The sequence below is a fragment of the Lepidochelys kempii genome, chromosome 7, assembly GCF_965140285.1.
Source record: "Lepidochelys kempii isolate rLepKem1 chromosome 7, rLepKem1.hap1, whole genome shotgun sequence".
Classification (NCBI taxonomy): Eukaryota; Metazoa; Chordata; order Testudines; family Cheloniidae; genus Lepidochelys; species Lepidochelys kempii.
The window spans coordinates 121,304,918-121,323,607 of NC_136386.1; the positions used below are offsets into that span (position 1 = coordinate 121,304,918).

The 18,690-nt window shown below is 45.8% G+C and overlaps 1 protein-coding gene across 12 annotated transcripts in view; it reads left to right on the top strand.

Moving 5' to 3' along the window:
- PCGF6 (polycomb group ring finger 6) overlaps positions 1-18,690 on the top strand; it is a 70,525-nt gene that overhangs the window by 43,351 nt on the left and 8,484 nt on the right. For 8 of the 12 annotated variants that reach the window (XR_013636105.1, XR_013636109.1, XR_013636110.1 and 5 more), the window contains exons 10-11: positions 14,921-15,012; positions 15,684-15,828. Coding sequence is in view for 1 of the 12 variants with exons in the window: in XM_073354476.2 (XP_073210577.1) it covers positions 8,559-8,615 (57 nt within the window). In the remaining 11 variants the exon portion in view is untranslated. The other 4 variants (XR_013636102.1, XR_012160088.2, XR_013636103.1 and 1 more) reach the window with 4 other exon arrangements.

The following is an 18,690-nucleotide window of genomic DNA, read 5'->3' on the forward strand; positions in this document are numbered from 1 at the left end:
AAAACTGTGTTGAAGAAATAGTACACTTGTCTAGCAAAAATAAAAATAAGGCAAGAAATGCAAAAGTTAAGTGTCCAGCAGCAAGTTTAATTCTGAGCAATCACACATATAAGTTTAACTTTCCTGGGAAATCTCTTGTATGTGGGGGAACCCCCTTTAAAATGGAAGTCTAGGGGTGGGTGCTAGTTCTGATGAGGCTCTGGCAATGCAGCTCCTCTCCCAGAGAATCAGGGAACTGCAGGAGACCAATGGTTAGTGCAAAGGCACTGGATATCCATATGGATAGCCCTGGACCCCCAATAGATCCCCAAGATCTGTTGGGTTTGTGGGCTGCACCCCAATTTCTGCCACGAGCAGAACGAATCCCAGCCGTCTTCCTGTGGCCCCTGAGAGAAGAATTCAGAGAAAACGCTCAAAGTGTTACCTAGCCCAGTTTCCTGGAAAACCTCCTCCTTAAGCCAAAGTTTTTAATCTTTAGAAAGCATTCTTGAGAGGGGACTTTCAGGGAAATTGCATTGGTTTCATTTTTTGTCATGTATGGATCTGCCTGGTTGATATGTTGCTGCATGATGTCCTTAAGAATCGCCATGCTGGGTCAAACCAGTGGTCCATCTAGCCCAGTATCCTGTTTTCTGACAGTGGCCAATGCCAGATGTTTCAAAGGGAATGAACAGAACAGGGCAATTGTCAAGTGATCCATCCTCTGTCATTCAGTCCCAGCATCTGGCAGTCAGAGGCCTAGGGACACCCAGATCATAGGGTTGCATCCCTGACTATCTTTGCTAATAGCTATGGATGGTCCAGTCGCTACTCCAGGAGGATTGTTGACTAGAGATGCATCCTGTGACTGCAAAATCAATACATTAATTGAGGAAGTCTTCTAGAAAACCCTGCAACATTGGTGGATGAGAAAAGAAAGAAGTCTTGAGGTTTCTTAGGCACTTCATTTGGAGATCAACACCAGATTTTGCATTCTAAGTATAGCTTTATTTTGTTGCAGATCCATGAAGATGACCAAACAATTCAGACAGGTTCTGCTGCTTCCTTTTTGAGCCGATTGGAAAGATCTGTCAACAAAGCCAGTTCACAGGCATACCCTGCAATCTGGCAGCCCCTCTTTAAGCTCTGTAGCATCACTTTTTCAGAAACAACTGGATTTCCCTTTTTTAACACCATCGTACCTTGCAAAAAATTTTCTAGCACTTCTCTATTCCGAACTTTGCTGGCTAAGCAAATTTCCACTTTGCTGGCTAAGCAAATTAGACATCTGTTTTTTCCCAAAAAGGCCTGAAATTTTACATGCAAGAGATTGGCTGCCACCACAACTTGATTAGTAACTTTCACCGCTGCTTTCCTTTCATGGTCATATTTCAGGGACTTTCCATGCAAGGATTGTGGATGATTTTTATACAGAGTTTTAGGAGATGTACCATCCTCTCCTAAGAGTCCCACCAATCCACCCTTGAAGCCACCAATGCCCCTAGCTCCATCCATTATGATCCAGAAATGTTTATCAAAACCACCATATTCATTTTGTCATAAACGACCACACCTGTGATAGTTCTGTGCAAAGAGAATATCTTCAGTAGCTCCCTGTGTAATGTGTAGTCTTCTGAATGACTAGGAGCAGTTCACAACTTAATTCAGTTTTATCACTGCTTCTCTTCTGCTTCTCTTCTTCTCTTCTAGGGCTAGAAAACAAATAGCTGCACTTCTGAATCATATTTTTCATGTGCACATTCATTCATGTCTGCAACTAATCTTGCTACCATCTGAGACAGTTACGCAATTTCAAAATTCCTCATAATCTTGTCATCGCCAAAAGCCTTCGTTGCAGTGCCCTCACTAAAAGTTTCTCCAACATAGCTAATTCTAGCAACGTAGCATAAAACAACTCCAGGCTTGATTTTTTTTTCTCTCCCCTGGCTACTCCTATCCCCTCAGTTATAGTTGCAGTAATAGTAAATCCTTTTTGGTGGTTGCACTCTCCTTTTCAATAGCTGCAATAAGTGCTCAAGACTCTGTTTGTTTGCTTTTTCTCTTCATGCAACAGCTTGTGCTAGTGACTGGGATCATTCTCATTATAAACTTGATAACTCCTACAAATGCAAGACACCAGGCTTTTCATTGCTTTCAGTAACTGAATAGTCAGTTTCCCAACAATCTTGGAATGCTGCATTTTGGAATATCAAGTGTAACCTAGTAGGAAAATGTATTAATAATAAGAAAATATATTTAGATTGCTTTTAACAAACCAGTTACACACCTTGTAAAACTTGAAAGTGGACAGCTGGGTTTCAGACTAACATGTTGCTTCTTTGGCAGATTAATAGAACGTAAATGTAATTTATCGATGGCTTTTAGCCAAGATAGCCAGGGATGCAAGCACCCCATGCTCTGCGTGTCCCTAAATTCTGACTGCCAGAATCTGGGACTGGCCAACAGGGGATGGATCACTTGATAAAGTGCCATGTTCTGTTAATTCCATCTGAAGCGTCTGGCACCGACCACCATTGAAGACAGGATACTGGGCTATATGCACCATTGGCCTGACCCAGTATGGCTATTCTTATGTTCTTGGTAGCATCCATTACATGGAGCAAGCACTAGTCCTTAAAACAAAAAATACAGTAATATTCTCCCCAAACAGTACCACTAGTGTGGGGGTATTTTGTACTACTACTGTAAAATACCATAATATCTGTTGTGGCAAATTGCCAGCCCTACTACGTTGGGTCTCACGCTTTCTCTTCTTGAGTCGGGGTTCAGAGCACCGTTCCTTGCCCCTGAACTGGCGTATTAACTGCCCCACTCGTGCCCTAGAGGAGGGGAGTGGAGAGGGAGGGACCCAGGCCCGCCCTCTACTCTGGGGCCCAACCCAGGGGCCCTAGGGATAGCGGTAAACCACTAGAACTAGCGGTTCCTTCCCCTGAGCTACTTCCCTCTCCTGCCCTTCAGCTTGTGGGGCTTCCTGCCCTCCCTCTGCACAAACCAGGTGTCCCTTTACCTAGGGTCTTGGTTGTCTTAGCCCACCACAGCACTTCTCCAAACTCTCCTCTGCTTCCCTCCAAACTGCTCTCGGCTCCAACACCAATCCACTCTGCTTCAACTCCTCCTCTTGTCCGATAGAAGCAGGGGGGGTTTATCCTGTGACTGGCTTCAGGTGCTTTAATTAATTTATAGCAAACTTTCTTCCCTCTACAGGGAATAAGGCTCCCTTCTAACACTCTCCTCCTAAATTCTTAAAGTACAGGCCTTTGCAGACAGGCCTGAATATCTATATCCTAACACTGCTGCCCTCTGGCCATGCTGTATCACAGTGTGTAACCCTTCTGCCAGGTGGAGCCAGCAGCAACCAGGGCTGAGTACAATATCTAGGGGTTCCTTTCCATTGATACAACACAGAAGTTGCTCGAGCCCCAACCCAATAAACTGGGAAATTTACACACCACCCCTGGGCATCTCTGAGAAGCAATACTTCCCCACTCGCAAGCACAGAGTCCGAATGTAGAAAAGAAACTTTGAATAAAAGGAGGGAAGTAACGGGGTGTTAATGGGAAAACACGGCAAACAGAGTTCATAAACATAAACCATGAGTAAAAAACCCACCCCCAAGTAGGTTGGGCAGTGTGCTTTTCCCCTCAGGTTCATAAGTCCAGCAACCCAAAAGTCCCTTTCACGTGCCCAACCCTTCTCTGCACCCCACTCGCAGTTGCTGTCCTTGATCAGTGCAGACCCAGAGTTCAGAGACGCATCCGCAGAGTTCACCTCCCCCTTGGGTGGGGCAAAGAGCTACCTTACTTGCACCATTGCACAGGCACTTGCTCGCTGCCCCTCTCTGCCAGCTGTCCTGCTGGCCGCTCCTGCTCATTGCTTCCACCAGCCGCCTGCTCACCACTCTCGCCATGCCTCTCCCCCAACCGCCCTGCTGGCCGCTCATCTGAGCTCTCCGCCACTGCCCTGCTGTCCACCTGCTCACTGCGTCTCTCCGCCAGCTGCCCTGCTGGCCGCTCATCTGAGCTCTCCGCCAGCCGCCCTGTTCATCTGAGCTCTCCGCCAGCCACCCTGCTGGCTGCCTGCTCACTGCGTCTCTCTGTCAGCCGCCCTGCTGGCTGCTCAACACACCTCTCTGCCACACCACCCACTTGTTCACCAGCTGACTGTCAGTTGCCTTCTGCTGCCACCTGCCTCTCTGCTCTGACCTCTGCACATCAGTCTCCTAGTGATTGTCAGCTCTTTGCAGGCTGGGCAGAGACACTGCCCCAGCTCAAGTGATTTCGGCTCTCAGCGATTTTTATCTCTTAGGAGGCAGGGAAGAAACACAGTCCTACCACCACTGATTTCAGCTCTGATTGGGCATTTAACAGAGAGGCTCCTGATACCTATTTATCTCTATTCTTCAAACAGTGGTGAGGAACAGGTTAAACCCATCTAGGGAGGACTCTTGATGAGGGTGTGCAGCCTCCTAGCTGGGGATTCCTATCCCCGCCCCTCTTACTTTCACAGAGCTCTGGCATTCGAGCCCCTGGCTTAACGGTGTGCTTTCAGCGGAAGGTGACCCCCCTGCATTTGGGACAGGTTCAAGGGCGGCAGGTTTGTATAATTTTTGATGGTGCCCACTCAGGTCCAAGTCCTGCCCCCCCCATCCCCCACTTGCCTTGTAAGCCGATATATATTTTTTAAAATAATGTAAATATGTGAGGGCTCTGGGGTGGGGCTGGTGATGAGGGGTTTGAAGTGTGGGAGGGGCTCAGGCAGAGGCTTGGGGTGCAGGGGTGAGGGCTGTGGTGTGGGGCAGCGATGAGGGGTTCATGATGCAGGAGGGGGCTCAGGGCTGGGGCAGAGGGTTAGGGCTCAAGGGGGGATGAGGGGTTTGGAGTGTGGGAGGGGCTCAGGGCTAGGGCAGAGGGTTGGGGTGGGGGTGAGGGTTCTGGCTGGGGGTGTGGGCTCTGGGGTGGGGCAGGAGATGAGGAATTTGGGGTGCAGGCACGCTGCCCTGGGACTGGGGCCAGAGAGGAGGACTCACTCCAGCCCTCTCCCCGCCGGCAGCAGCAAGCTCCGGGGGAGGGACCCTCCTCTTTCCCCCAGCAGCCCACTCACTTCGCACCACTGTCACTGCATGTGTTCCTAGGGCTCCTCTCAGGTCCAGGAAGCCCCCTCGCCTCCCCTGTGGTGGGTGCAGGGGTGGGGGGCTGCCATCACGTGTACACCTCTTCCCCTGCTGCTGCCCCCCCTCACTGTAGCCTTCCTGGGGTGGGGGATGGGGTTGCCCCTTGCCCAGCTTGGGGCAGGAGCAGTGACTGCAAGCAGGGGGACCCCCCTGTGCTGGTGGAGGGTCCCTCCGGAAAAGGGAAGGGTCCGAGGCGGAAGGGCAGGGTCAGGGTCAGCTTGCCCTGGCACTTGTGGATGGGGGGCACTAGGACCCTGCGACGGCAGTTGATGCCGGGAACCAGCAGAGCTGCAGGGGGCAGCCACTGGCTTGAGACAGGGACTCTCCAGGGCCCAGGGAGGCGCACGGGGGCAGCAAGTGGGGGCCGGGGGACACTTGGTGGGGGCGGCAGGTGGGGCCGGGGGAGAGACCCAGCCCCAAATATTGATGGAGCCAGACCCCTGGGCCCTGAATATTGCTGGAGCCTGGGCACCACAGGCCCATATAACTCACCACCCCTGGACAGGTTACGCACAGTGCTGCTTCCCGGTATTCCCAAAATAATAAAACATTTTTAGAACAGCATTTCACTACCTCTGCATTCAGTACTAAAGTGATTTGTACCCAACACCTGCCAAAATTGATTATTTTGACACTGCTCTAGGTGCTGGATATCTAAGCAGAGCAGGAGCAAACTGTATTTATATAAACAACCCAAGTCTCTCCCCCTCCGAGCTAGCTCTCAGGGAAGCATTCATTCAGACCCGGCTTACATCTGTAAAATGGGAATAACAATATTGACATCCTTTGTAAAACACATTGAGATCTACTGATGAAAAGTGCTAAGAGGTAGGTTTTATTATTACTGCTGTTTAAATAAAGGATGTTACAGGCTGGTACACTGCCTCGCACACAGGTGGTGTGTAACCCTTGGTTTATTACTTCAGCACATAATTAATCAAGATCCCATGTTAATTTATCTGCCCCTCTGGCACCTTTTCATTAGCATAATCAGTTACAGCAGAACATAGTAGAACCCCTAGCATGACAACAACAATCAAAACCCTGTCTCCTACCATAAAAGCTAATCAAAGCCTGTCCAAACAGGTCTAATGCTGCATAAGTCAAACAGCTAAACAGCCACCAGAGGAAGCGATTTCAAAGGGGTGAGCCCTGGACTGAGGATATCTTTCAAGTACCAACTGTGGACATTTTTAAACCCTGTAACTGACTGTGCTGTTGGCAGAATGTTCACGTGTCTCTCATCAGAAGTGAAGGCCCCAATCTTGCACCAGGGAAGTTTTACTGGAGTTTTGCCATTAATTTACTGGGAGCAGGCTCTGGGTGGGTGTCAGTGGACCATGATTTTGTAACAGAATAGATTATTTTGTCACTTATAGTTCAGTCAAGCTTTAACATGTTGCACACTTAGGGCCTGGTGACACTGGAAACTTCAAAGCGCTGTCGCCGGAACGCTCCTGCAACAGCGCTTTGAAGTGCGAGTGTGGTCGCACGCTAGTGCTGGGAGAGAGCACTCCTGGCGATCCACCTCCATGAGGGGATTAGCTCAGAGCTCTGGGAGTGCCACTCCCAGCATTGGGAGCCTGTCCACGCTAGCGCTTTAAAGCACTCAGACTTGCCGCGCTCCTGGGGGGTGATTTTTCACGCCCCTGAGCCAGCAAGTTAGAGCGCAATAAAATGTAAGTGTAGACAAGCCCTTAGCAGAGCACTTGGTATTACTTCTAAATAAATGCATCTAGGACTAGCTCATGCCTAGTAGGCACAGCTCAGAGCAAGGGGAGAAGCAAAGTTGCTCTGGCTCAGGAGCGGTAGTAAGAGGCATTCTGCCTAAGGGAAGCAAAAAAGCCTCCCAGAGCTCTCCAGCACAGAATGGTGAGCATCCCCATGGCTAACCCCCCCTTTTTCCTGCATGTTCTTTGACACAAGACTGTGATAAGTATCCAGGGAAGTGAAAAAGACAGTGTAAAGTGGCTTTGGTTTGGTTTTCTCTTCAAGATCAAGTAAGTCCCGCAGTCTGCTTTTATATAAGAAGAAAACATAAAAGCAATTTTTTGAGGGGTGGGAGCTGTTAACTGGTTTCGTGGGAGGGGAAACTGTTTCTTCACGGTCCCTTCCACATCCCTGGTAGATTATCGCAGACACAAGTCCTGTGTCGAGGGACATGCAGTATGTATTGCTGAGATGGAATCATACAAAATATATAGTCTGGGGATATAAACAATTATGGTTTACAGTCCAGTGGTTAATTTCACTAAAGACATGTGCCTCCTTTTCAATCACACATTGCAGGGGTCCTGTAGGAAGAGACTGCAGAGCTGCTCTACTGAACTGCCATGTCTCATTCTATATTAATGTAGTGTGTTTGAAAAGCTGCTTTCGCTCGCTTGTGTGAGAGCGATAACAATATGCAGGCCTAGAGTCAGTGTGAAATGTCACGCGCGTGTATGTGAAAGTGTTAATGAAATGTATACATCCAAAATAGCAACAGAATCAGTGGGCCATTAGCAGATGTATTGCTGCAATCTGGGGCAGAGGAGGGTGTTCAGTGTTAGACTTCTACAGCACTCTTCTAGAGTATGGAGTATTTTACATGGGAAAGTAAATATCAAGCCGCACTTGGGAAGAATGTGAGATTTTTATTTTTTTATTGTTGTCGACTTATCCAGAACTTTGAATGGGCAACTTCTAGAAATTGAATTAAAATAATACATACTTATAGCACTCTTCATCTTCGGTGTGTTTTGTGAACGTTAACACACACTTCAACCTGGTAGGTAATCATCACCTTTGACATGAGGAAACTAGAGCAGAAGGGTGAAATGACTTGCTGAAGGCCACAGACAAAGTTTGTCAGAACTAGGATTAGCACTCAAGATCTGCTCCGAGTCCCATGCTCAGACCATCCTAGACATACTGCCCTGTTTTCTATGTAATACTTCAGTGTCTTGCTCACTTTTTGTAGGTTGTGTTAAAGGGCAGGGTTTCTTCAGCTGCTTCTCAGTCGGTTATTTTGGTGGTGGTGGTTGAGCAGAGACCATTTCGCTTGTATAATGGCACCATTTACACGTCAGGACAACTTCAGGATGGTTTTAAAATAAAATAAAAATAATTTGTAATTGAAGAAACATTTTTAAATCTTTTGGCTAGATTTCCCCACTTAGGGGGGTAGCACTCCATTGCCTAGGCTTTTCACAATTCAAGCTTATTGTCGGGATATAGGGAGGTACAAAAATATCTTTATATGATCTTCAGGAGACCGAAGGAAATGGAGCTTTGGCAGATGGAGCTAAGATTCTGGCAAACAGTGGCTCTGTCTCTTGCTATAAAACTTCCTCTCTGTTAGCTGATTTGTTACTGTCATAATGATACGTTTTCCTTTTCCCTCTAGGATGGTTTGCTTGTACTGCACTATGGCCTTGTGGTATCTCCGCTAACAATAACTTAAAGATTGCTAGACTATCAGAAGGTGAAAGGATCCAAAACACGAAGCTTCTTTAATGCTGTGTCTCACCAAAGAAGGCCATCCTTCCTTGCTTCCTGTCACAGGAAATAAATGAAACCACCACTAACTGCTGTACACTTATAACTTAGCATTTGACTTTGCTGGTGTAAAAAATGCAGCCTCTGTAAGTACAGTTGAAAACACTGCAAAGCTCTATATTACAGATGACGCTCCTTAAACTGTAGCTAGCTCAGGGAAAGCAGAACACTCAGAGTTGCTGAATTTTATTTTTAAAATTTTCTTAAATCCACAGGATCTCACAGGGTTAATTTGCTTTCTCCTCCACTAATCTTAATCTTGGGCAGGTCCCTAACTTCTTATCTCCATAAGACCCTACCTACTTCTGAAGTATGTGGCTGGAATGGTGCTCTCAGGGATGATCTTCAGTGGGTGGTGTCCCTTTTTTGGGGGGAGGCAATATAATCATTTGCCTAAAAAGAATGTCAACAGCAGCTGACTTGATTTAGAAATGGTGGGCGGGGGGAGATTTTCCAGCTTGTCTTTAGGCCAAAATAGGTAATCAACTTCACATGGGTTAAGTATTGACTTTCCTAGTTCTACTGGAAACAGCATTAAGACATTGTTTCTCGTCAAGGAAACACATTTCATCTGCACTAGGTCCAGAACTGGTAGTAGCTAGACCCATGTTAACTACTGTGTAACCATATAGCTCATGGTACGGCTCTCAGCATGGATGGACCAATAGATTATTCTGTGCACAGAGGACACCTTCCCTCCATCTGTCATATATGTGAAATAATTAGACTTTCAGCCTGCTCCCATTGAAGTAAATTAGCTGTCTTGCCTGGCAGCAGAATCAAGCCTTTCATTTTTAACACCTCTCCCTACAACCCCAGCAAAAATGGAGACTCTCACGTTCTCTTCAAAGTACCATGTTGTAATGACCTTTGAATGCATTAAGGGGGAGCCCATGTTTGAGGCTGCTACTGGGTGCAGGGCAATGGAATGAACATCTGTTACTACCGCTGCTTCTACAGCCGCACAAAGACTATTAGGTAGTTTTTCATTTTAACATAACCGTAGTTCATGATCACTTAATATTTCAATATTCTGTTCTGTTTGTTATGGGACTTCAATGATTTCTTCCACAGATATAAAAAACAGAGGTGTGCATGAGTAGGGTTTCATGGCATACTAGGCCAGATTTCAAGGTAGCTCAGTTCCTAACTCCCATTGATTTTAATAGGAGTTAGGTGTCTAACTACCCTTTAAAAATCTGACCCGTAAGTCTTTAAAACCAATGTTTGTTTTGCCCATGAAGATGACACTTTAAGAAAAATCTTGTTTACCTAAAGTCACTTCTTGTGATGCTTCTAAAACTGTAACAACAAAAAAAAACTGTAGTCAAGATTTCTGATGTATTTTCAAGATTTGTATAAAAGTAGTGCTGAAAATGGAGCAGAAAAAGGGATTATTTTGTAAACACTTTCTGCATTGTGTTGATAAGAGATTATATCTTGTAAGAGTTAAATAAAGTTTTATTTTCGCCTACTTGAAATTCTTATGTTATAAGAAATATTTATTGCAAGACTACTCTTCTCCACTTTACCCTAAAATAGTAGCCAGTGAGATTAATGAGATTAAGTAAAAATGTCTAGTAGTAATCGGAATCCACAAGTTTAAATGAGGAAATTAGAAAGTGGTATTTTAAAATGCTTGATATCAATGAGGACTTTGATATGTTATGAATTTTGAAACTGTAAAATCTCTGGAGGCTGCCTTTTTAATGAGGAATCCATCAAAAACCAGAGGCTGATAACCTTTTAAGACAAGAATCTGTTGCCACAGACACAGGAAGCTGTAGGAGATTTCATTTTTGGACAAGCGCTTTTTTCACTGTGTGCATGCATGTTGCAATGCACTTCTTGTCAGACTCCGTGCTTGCTCCATTTAATCTATGTAATACATGTCTTATCAGATGCAGTATGGCCATGTCTCTGGCTTCAGCTCTGATCTTCATGGCTTGATACATATCATCAAGCCGTCAATATGGCTGCTTCCTGTTTCATTACCACTTACTTAATTTTTTTCTTTATATAGTATTTTTAAAAAATAACTGTTAACAATTTAGTCATGTGTTATGCTGCGAACTCTTGCTTCGTCCAAGCTTGTGTTACATGCCTACAGAAGCGCTTATTTTAAAAGACGAATGGCCATATAAAAGCCTTGACTCATTTAAATCATGGTCATTCCAGAATGTTCATCTTTATAATAGAACATTTGTGCCTACAGTGCTGATTCTTGTATAGCCTCAAAATCAGTGTTCTCGTTAAGAGCTGCCTTCCCCACAAAGAAACCTGCCACCATTTCTGATACAGAAGTCGGTCTCTCTTTCAAAAGAAATTCACTTTGATCACAATTTGGCTAATCCCGTTTGACCTGTCTGGTTGGTACTGTGCACATGGAGCAGTAACCACAGCAGAGGATCCGTGGCAGGTTGTTGTATTTACACCCAGTTTTTGCCATATCCTTGAAGAAAGTTTGGGGTAAACCCATCACCATGTGGCAGCCACCATGTTAACATACCATGGAAGAGGATTTATTTTAAACCATGCAGCTTGGATGTATTTTTGCTACTGCTGTTGGGATGAATGTGGCATGGCCTCTGTGATTCCTCCACTTCCCATTTTCCCCTCTCTCCCTTCTTCCACTTCTCTCCCTTCGCTGCCTCCATAAAGCACGACACTGAGTCAGAGTCAGACCCTTCTTCTGGCCAAGGAGGCCTGAAAACGAAGCATTCAGCTGCCCTGCCGTGCAACATGCGTTCAGTGCACTGGTATAGGAGATCACTGTTCATCTTTTGTCAAGCTCTTGCAGCACCTAATTGGGTTCTGTTGGCACTTTGACACAGAGTGAGGTGATGTCTGGTTAGTGCCAGGCTGATCTGTGGGCTGTTCAGTTTCCCGCATGAAAGCTACACTTGGTTCTGTTTGTTTTTAAGATGGCCCAGCCTCCTTTCACTCCCCCGCAGCTGCCCCTGTGGCTCCTCTTCATTGCTCTCCAAAGTCTTTGGCTTTCTTCCAATCACTTTTGGCCCTGTTGATGGAAGATCTGAAGCAGCAGGCCCTCTTTGGGATGGTTTCTGTGTCCTCTTGGGAGATGTGCCAACTTATCACTCTTGAAGGGAGGGGAAAGGAGTCAGGGAGCAGTATAGCTCCCACAGCTAAGCCCATTACTGTCTTATTTGACAGAACAATTGCTGTTTTTTCTGGTTTCCTGCATGTCAATAATGTGACTAATAAATCCTGTCTAAACATGACTTGTAGCATAGCGTGAATGGATTTCAAGTGCTTCTCCTGACATGAGCTGGTAGTCGCATCTATGTGAGTTCAAAATGCAGCATTTTAAAAAAGAAAACAGGGCTACTAAACAGCCACCTCAGAACCTTTGATCAGCAGTGGTGTTAGCAATTCCACGTGATTCATCCCCGCTGCTGTCTGCTTCATACAGATCCAGAGCTATGAGGAGAAAAGCACAGAAGTGTGTGAAAATGGGCAGATGAGAGTCCCTTCATCCAGACAGGATGGGAACAATCTAGCCGAACAAAATGTGTATTTCAGTAATCTCTTGACACCTCGCCCCCTGCAAAATGATTTAAGTTAACACATGTTAATGGCCAGCACAGCATTTTGAGATTACACCCCCCAACCCCCGGCCTCTATTTCTATCTTCGTTCAGATTCTTGTGAAATCTGCATCTCATCCATCCACATTCAGCATCGATTAACCTGTCAGCTGAGAGGTAGCCCACAATCACCAGAGCAGGAAGCTTTTATGTATTTTCTTTTTTAAAATTGAGGTGCACTGAAATGTCATACATATTGCATGTTCACTCTTCAGTATATATAGTGTACGGTATATCAATCGTCTGCTTTATGCGTGGTTTTAAGCTTACTCATTCCTCTGTGTTGGATCCCTGCTGACAGGCAGACACAGTCTGTTGCAAACCAGCAAGTTCTCAACAGAGGTACTTTTTCATCTGCTTTTCTATCTCCTTGTTTATAACCATTCATGACCAGGGAACCAGTTCAGTTCAACGAGAAGCAAGCTGATGTTAACACTAGTTTCTGACCTTTTGTCTTCTAAGGGAGACCTCTATTGTTTGAGTGAATACCCTGCCTAAATGGTCAAGAAATCTTTGGTTTTCTGGTGGTTTTAACAGGTTGCCATAGATATGTGTTTTATCGCTAGACTGCTGTAGTTTGCATTTGATTGCCTTTAGAGATTTATGATAACCCATTTCCAAATGAAATGCAGTATTGATTATCTGCAGAGTGCTTGCTGGCCTTTCCATGCTGGATGGAATGATATTATCTTTACTGCTTTTTTATTAGTTCTAATGGCGATGGTAGTTGGGCTTTGGTTTTGGTAGGTCACTGCTGGTTGGACACTAATGTATTTCTCTAAATGTGAAGGGTGGAAATTTTTTGGTAGACTTAGATGAAAACAAGTTCTTTGGAAGCTCATAACACAAGAACTAGGGGTCACCAAATGAAATTAATAGGCAGCAGGTTTAAAACAAACAAAAGGAAGTATTTTTTCATACAACACACAGTCAACCTGTGGAACTCCTTGCCAGAGGATGTTGTGAAGGCCAAGACTATAACAGGGTTCAAAAAAGAACTAGATAAGTTCATGGAGGATAGGTCCATCAATGGCTATTAGCCAGGATGGGCAGGGATGGTGTCTCTAGCCTCTGTTTGCCAGAAGCTGGGAATGGGCGACGGGATGGATCACTTGATGATTCCCTGTTCTGTTCATTCGCTCTGGGGCACCTGGCATTGGCCACTGTCGGAAGACAAGATACTGGGCTAGATGGACCTTTGGTCTGACCCAGTATGGCCAATCTTATGACATGTAACCAGAGGCAAAGTCAGTATAAGAATTCAAGAGCCAGCCCTGTGTTCAGTCCACTAAACAAGGTTGTCTCTTCCAGTGGTCTGATGGCTTCTCCAGAGACCAGCTACTAAAGGGTGCTTATCAACCTCTTTCCCTCTGCTTCAAAGCTAAGTTGGAAGGGCATTTGTACAGCACCTAGCACAATGGGACTCTGATCACTAAATGCTACTATAATACAAATAGTAAGAGGGCTGCAGCAGTGTCTGCAGAGCAGCTCCTTAGTTACTCCACAGCTTGGAAGAAGGATTCCCCTTCCCAGACACATGTCCTGAGCTACTGTACTTGGGTACTTCTGAGTGGCTTTCCCCCTAGTAGTATTTTAACAGATCCTAATTTGCCACCCTGGCAAGTCATCCTAGTACAGATTCCCTGATAAATACCAAGGCCCAGGGCCAGTTTCTTTTTTTTTTTTTTTTGGTATAATCTTTGTGTTTTGGGAATCCTCTAAAATGCAATAAATTTGCACCTGGTATTTCACAGTTCTTCAGGGTATCCCCTAAACTGTCCTTTTTCTTGGTGCATCTCTCAGCATCCCACAAACTCTCCCTTTGGCTTGGCTACAGGCCCGGTCCTGGCCAGTTTACAGACTGAGCGACCGCATTTTGCCACCTCAAACGCCCTCTGCAGTTTGAACTGGGTACTGTGTGCTTCACCTTGCAGCCCGCAACAGTTGTGTGTGGTTGCTAGGCACTTTTAAAGCAGCTGCCATGTTCCACCTCAATGGCAGCTGCATTTCCTTGGCATTTCCTTGTGACTTCTGTGTGCTTGTTGTTGAGCGCTCTGCAAGGAGAGCAGCTAGATAAATAACGTGCTAATATCTGGGCTGCCACACATGACTTCTTTCTTCAAAATATGACACATGGGATGCCCTAGTATGAGTACTTAAGGCCCAGTCCTGAAATCCCTACTCATGCGTGCAATTTCATGGCCTCCAGTGGGTCTGTTGCAGGACAGAGCTCTTCATAATGGTGGCACGTCAGCACAAACCTTGCTCATAATAAGCACTTGATATGGGCACCCATCCCTGAAAAGTTTGGATGCTGTCTCTGAGACTGTCTGTTCAGGTCACTAGCATAGTGAAGAACCTTTCATCTTAATGTCTTCACAACTGGGTCTGGACAAAGAGCTGGACGGGACCAGTCAGAGAGTACTTGTTGGTTTAAATTTTAGTTGCTGGAGGATGTTTTGCACTAAATGGGACTACCGATTCCCTTCTGTAGACTGCCAGGGCCCTTCCAGGTTCTGGGAATGGAGACCTTTGTATTGTTGCCAAAGGAATAAGGGGGTTTCTTTTTTGAACTTTCACTCACTGACCACCTTCTCTTTCAGCTGAACTGAGCAAACCAGTGTGGGAAGGGATTCCAGGGTCCGCACTGGGGCCACAGGTGGAACCCAGCTATCCTTCTGCTGTCTGTGCGCACGTACGGTGATGGCTTTATACATTTCTCTCTCTTTTTAGTGCCCAGCACATTCTGTACGTTCCTTACTCTGAAATTTAAGAAACAAAGTTTTCATCCATTGTAGCTAAAACTTGAAACGAAGTCTCCTGCAGAACCCCTAATTTTCTGTGTCTGTTCTGAACAATAAATGCTCCTTGTTGGGGATGAAATCGGAACCTTGCTGCCACCTCCCAGCTGATTTTAATTCTCATACATTCTCAGCCAGCTTCATCCCATCTCCCATGGCGTTACGCTAGGGATGAGTATGACCCTAGACGTTTAGGGCCTCAGGGGTACCTGTTTTCTAAGGCTATCAAGCCAGGAAAACATGCAGGGAAACAGGTTCTTAAGGCCTCTCTGCTGAGACGACCAGTTAAGAGCCCAGCCTAGCTCCCAGGAAAGTAAATGAGAAGAATCACTTTATGCTGGCTCCATCTGTTTATGTCTGTTGTCTAGGAACTGGGCTGAGATCACCAGCTAACATTGCTGTTGAGAGGCCTTCCGATGTTGGCAGTGTTTGGTCGCTGCTGACCTGGGCTGGATTAGAGAAGGGCAAGTTCTGTGCATGACAGTGGGGACTGGGGATGTTTCTGTTCTAACTTTTTTTTTTTCTTTTTCTTTTTCCCTTTGTGCTTTGGCACCTGTGGTGACAGCAGAAGCAGCAGCGCTGGAAACCGGAATCCTGTGTCCTGGAGCAGAGCCAGCAGCAGCTGCTGGCAGTAACAGGAGCTTTCCCACACTTGACACCTTCACTGCCCTCATCCTCCTATGGGAAAGGAAAATGTAACCACCGACCATGTGAGTGAACCTAGGACTGGAAACAGCATCTCTGCTTGGCATTTGCAGGCTGAGTTTCTCAGTCTTGTACGTACAAACAAGCATTACTGTAAGTTCTCTTGGGCAGGTCTCTTTGTCCAGTGTTTGTACAGCACCTAGCGCAGTACCTAGTCCTGGTCTCTGGCTGAGGCTCCCAGGCACTACTGCAATATAAAGAATGACTACATAACCCCCTTCCTTAAACTACTTCATGGGCTCCTGCTTCATTTCAGGATCCTGTCTGAAATGCCCCCTCCTTGTTCTTCCATCCCTCCATAGATTTGTTCCTGTCTCCATCTCTTTCTCTCCATCCTTGTTCCCTCTGCTTATCCAGGCAGCCCTTTCCTTTCTGCCACTGACATCATCTCACCCTGTTGGCAAAGGAGCCTTTGCTTTGCAGCTCATGGGAGAGCCTTCAGCTATCTCTCCAACTTGCCGATGGACCATCTCCTTTCAAATCTCATCTAAAATTCCCTTTGTAGTAAATGGTAGAGTTGACTGGGTTATCCTAAGTATCATGGGATGGAGCTAGGCTCCACGCTTCCCTTACTTCCTTTTAGTCAGTCTCCCTGCTAACTCCTGTGATGCAGTTGACTAAAGCAGCCAGTTCCCAGTCTGCAGTCCTGTGAGGAGGCTTCATGTTGTTGCACTGAGAGGTCCTTTTACAAAACCGTTGCTCCCTTTCCTCGGCCTCTGAGTGTGTCTCTCCTCCTTGCTGTGTGTCTGCTTCACAAACAGGCCATGTGCTACAGAGTACGTAGCACTATTTAAAAATGTGAATTTATATGGGCAACGTGCGCTTGGCTTGAAACCCACCCAGTGCAGAGAGCATGCACAAGACTCCATCTACCACCTAGTCCCCACATCAAGATTTTAAGTGGGGCTTAATTGGTGCATAGAGTGTCACGCAGGCCCTCTGCACTTGGGTGAATTTAAGTTATGTCGACATACTGCCACCGCAGTAATGAAATCGCTTTTGCATGTCCACACCGCACTTCTTGTGTCAGCGATGCACATCCTCACCAGGAGCGCTTGCATCGATTTAACTGTCAGCGTGGGACCCTGTGGAATGGCTTCTGAAAGGCAGCACCAATCGATGTAAGCAACGCAGTGTCTACAATGACACTGCAGGGACCTAACAGCATCCACCTATGTGCTACGCCTCTTGCAGAGATGGAGTTAGTAAGTCGGTTAGTTAGTGGGCGAGTTACATCAGTGGGAGCGACATTTTAGTGTAGACACTTGCAGAGTTAAGTCGACGTAAGCTGTGCACACGCAGGATCATAGCACTGCCCTGTCTTACAGGGGTGGGGAGGATGAAGACATTAGTGATTATGATGCACTCAGATACTACGATAATGGGAGGCCATATGAGTACCTAGGATGGAAAGGTTCTTGGCTTGGTCCCGCAATGGAGTAGATTGTGCTTCCGAGTTCCAACGTTGCGATTTATGATGCAGTTGTAAGGAACCAAATGTGTCATAAATCCAAGAACTGCCGGCACTTCTATTCTCCCCTTTTCTAGCAAGTGTATAGAACTATCAGGGTAACAGATCATCAGGCTCAATAGACACTCCAAAGTAGTCACCATTTGTGAAACAATAATAAAATACAATTACTCAAAGCCAGACACAAAGGGAGCAAAAGGAAAACATTGTTGCGGAGCTAATCTGAGATATTTTGAACTGTAAACTCTTCCCAGTCACTGCTTTTCACCCATCCCTTGAATTTAAATTGCTGGACCCTGTACTTCAATCCCAACCAGAAACCTGTCTCCGGCTTCCTGCTTAGTTGGTTCTTTGAATTCTAGTAAATGAAGCCTGGATTTTTACCTAAACAATGAAAATCTAGAGGAATTACCTCCATTTTAATAGAACAAAGGAGAAAGGAGGGGGAAAGGGAGCGTTTTGTTTGGGAAACCAGATTTAGTTTAGAATTAGTTCTTAGCACAGGCTTCTCTGGAGATTTCTAATATTTCCTGATTCCTGCCTGGGCTGGCACTATTGCAATATTTTGGCTCTATCCCTTACTGCTCTGCTCCAGAGCACAAAGATGGGGCAAAAAGAAAAGGAGGACTTGTGGCACCTTAGAGACTAACCAATTTATTTGGCATAAGCTTTCGTGAGCTACAGCTCACTTCATCGGATGCATACCGTGGAAAGTACAGAAGATCTTTTTATACACACAAAGCATGAAAAAATGGGTGTTTACCACTACAAAAGGTTTTCTCTCCCCCCACCCCACTCTCCTGCTGGTAATAGCTTATCTAAAGTGATCACTCTCCTTACAATGTGTATGATAATCAAGTTGGGCCATTTCCAGCACAAATCCAAATCCAAATCTTTTACACGTTCCACAGCATGCATCTGATGAAGTGAGCTGTAGCTCACGAAAGCTTATGCTCAAATAAATTGGTTAGTCTCTAAGATGCCACAAGTCCTCCTTTTCTTTTTGCGAATACAGACTAACACGGCTGTTACTCTGAAACCAGAGATGGAGCAGCAGGCAGCCAAGGCTAGCAGTTTACTTACCAGCCTCATCCCCCCGCCCTTAGGAGACGTTTCTTCTGGATTTGACAACAGCTGTTTCTAGGAACTGAGCTAAAGGTTAATGCGTGAACAGCCCTGGCAGTGATTTATGTTCTCAGCTGGTGTTACAATACATGTGGGCTCTTACAAAACTGTGTGACTGTACACCTCTCTGATGTAGGCCCCTGGTTCTGACTCAGCAATACATGCAACCAGAAGGATGTCCAACCATGCCGACTGGCCTAGTAGATACTGCGCACAGCCAACAATAGCCTAAGAGCCAAATTCCAACCTCAGTTATGCTAGTGTAAACCCA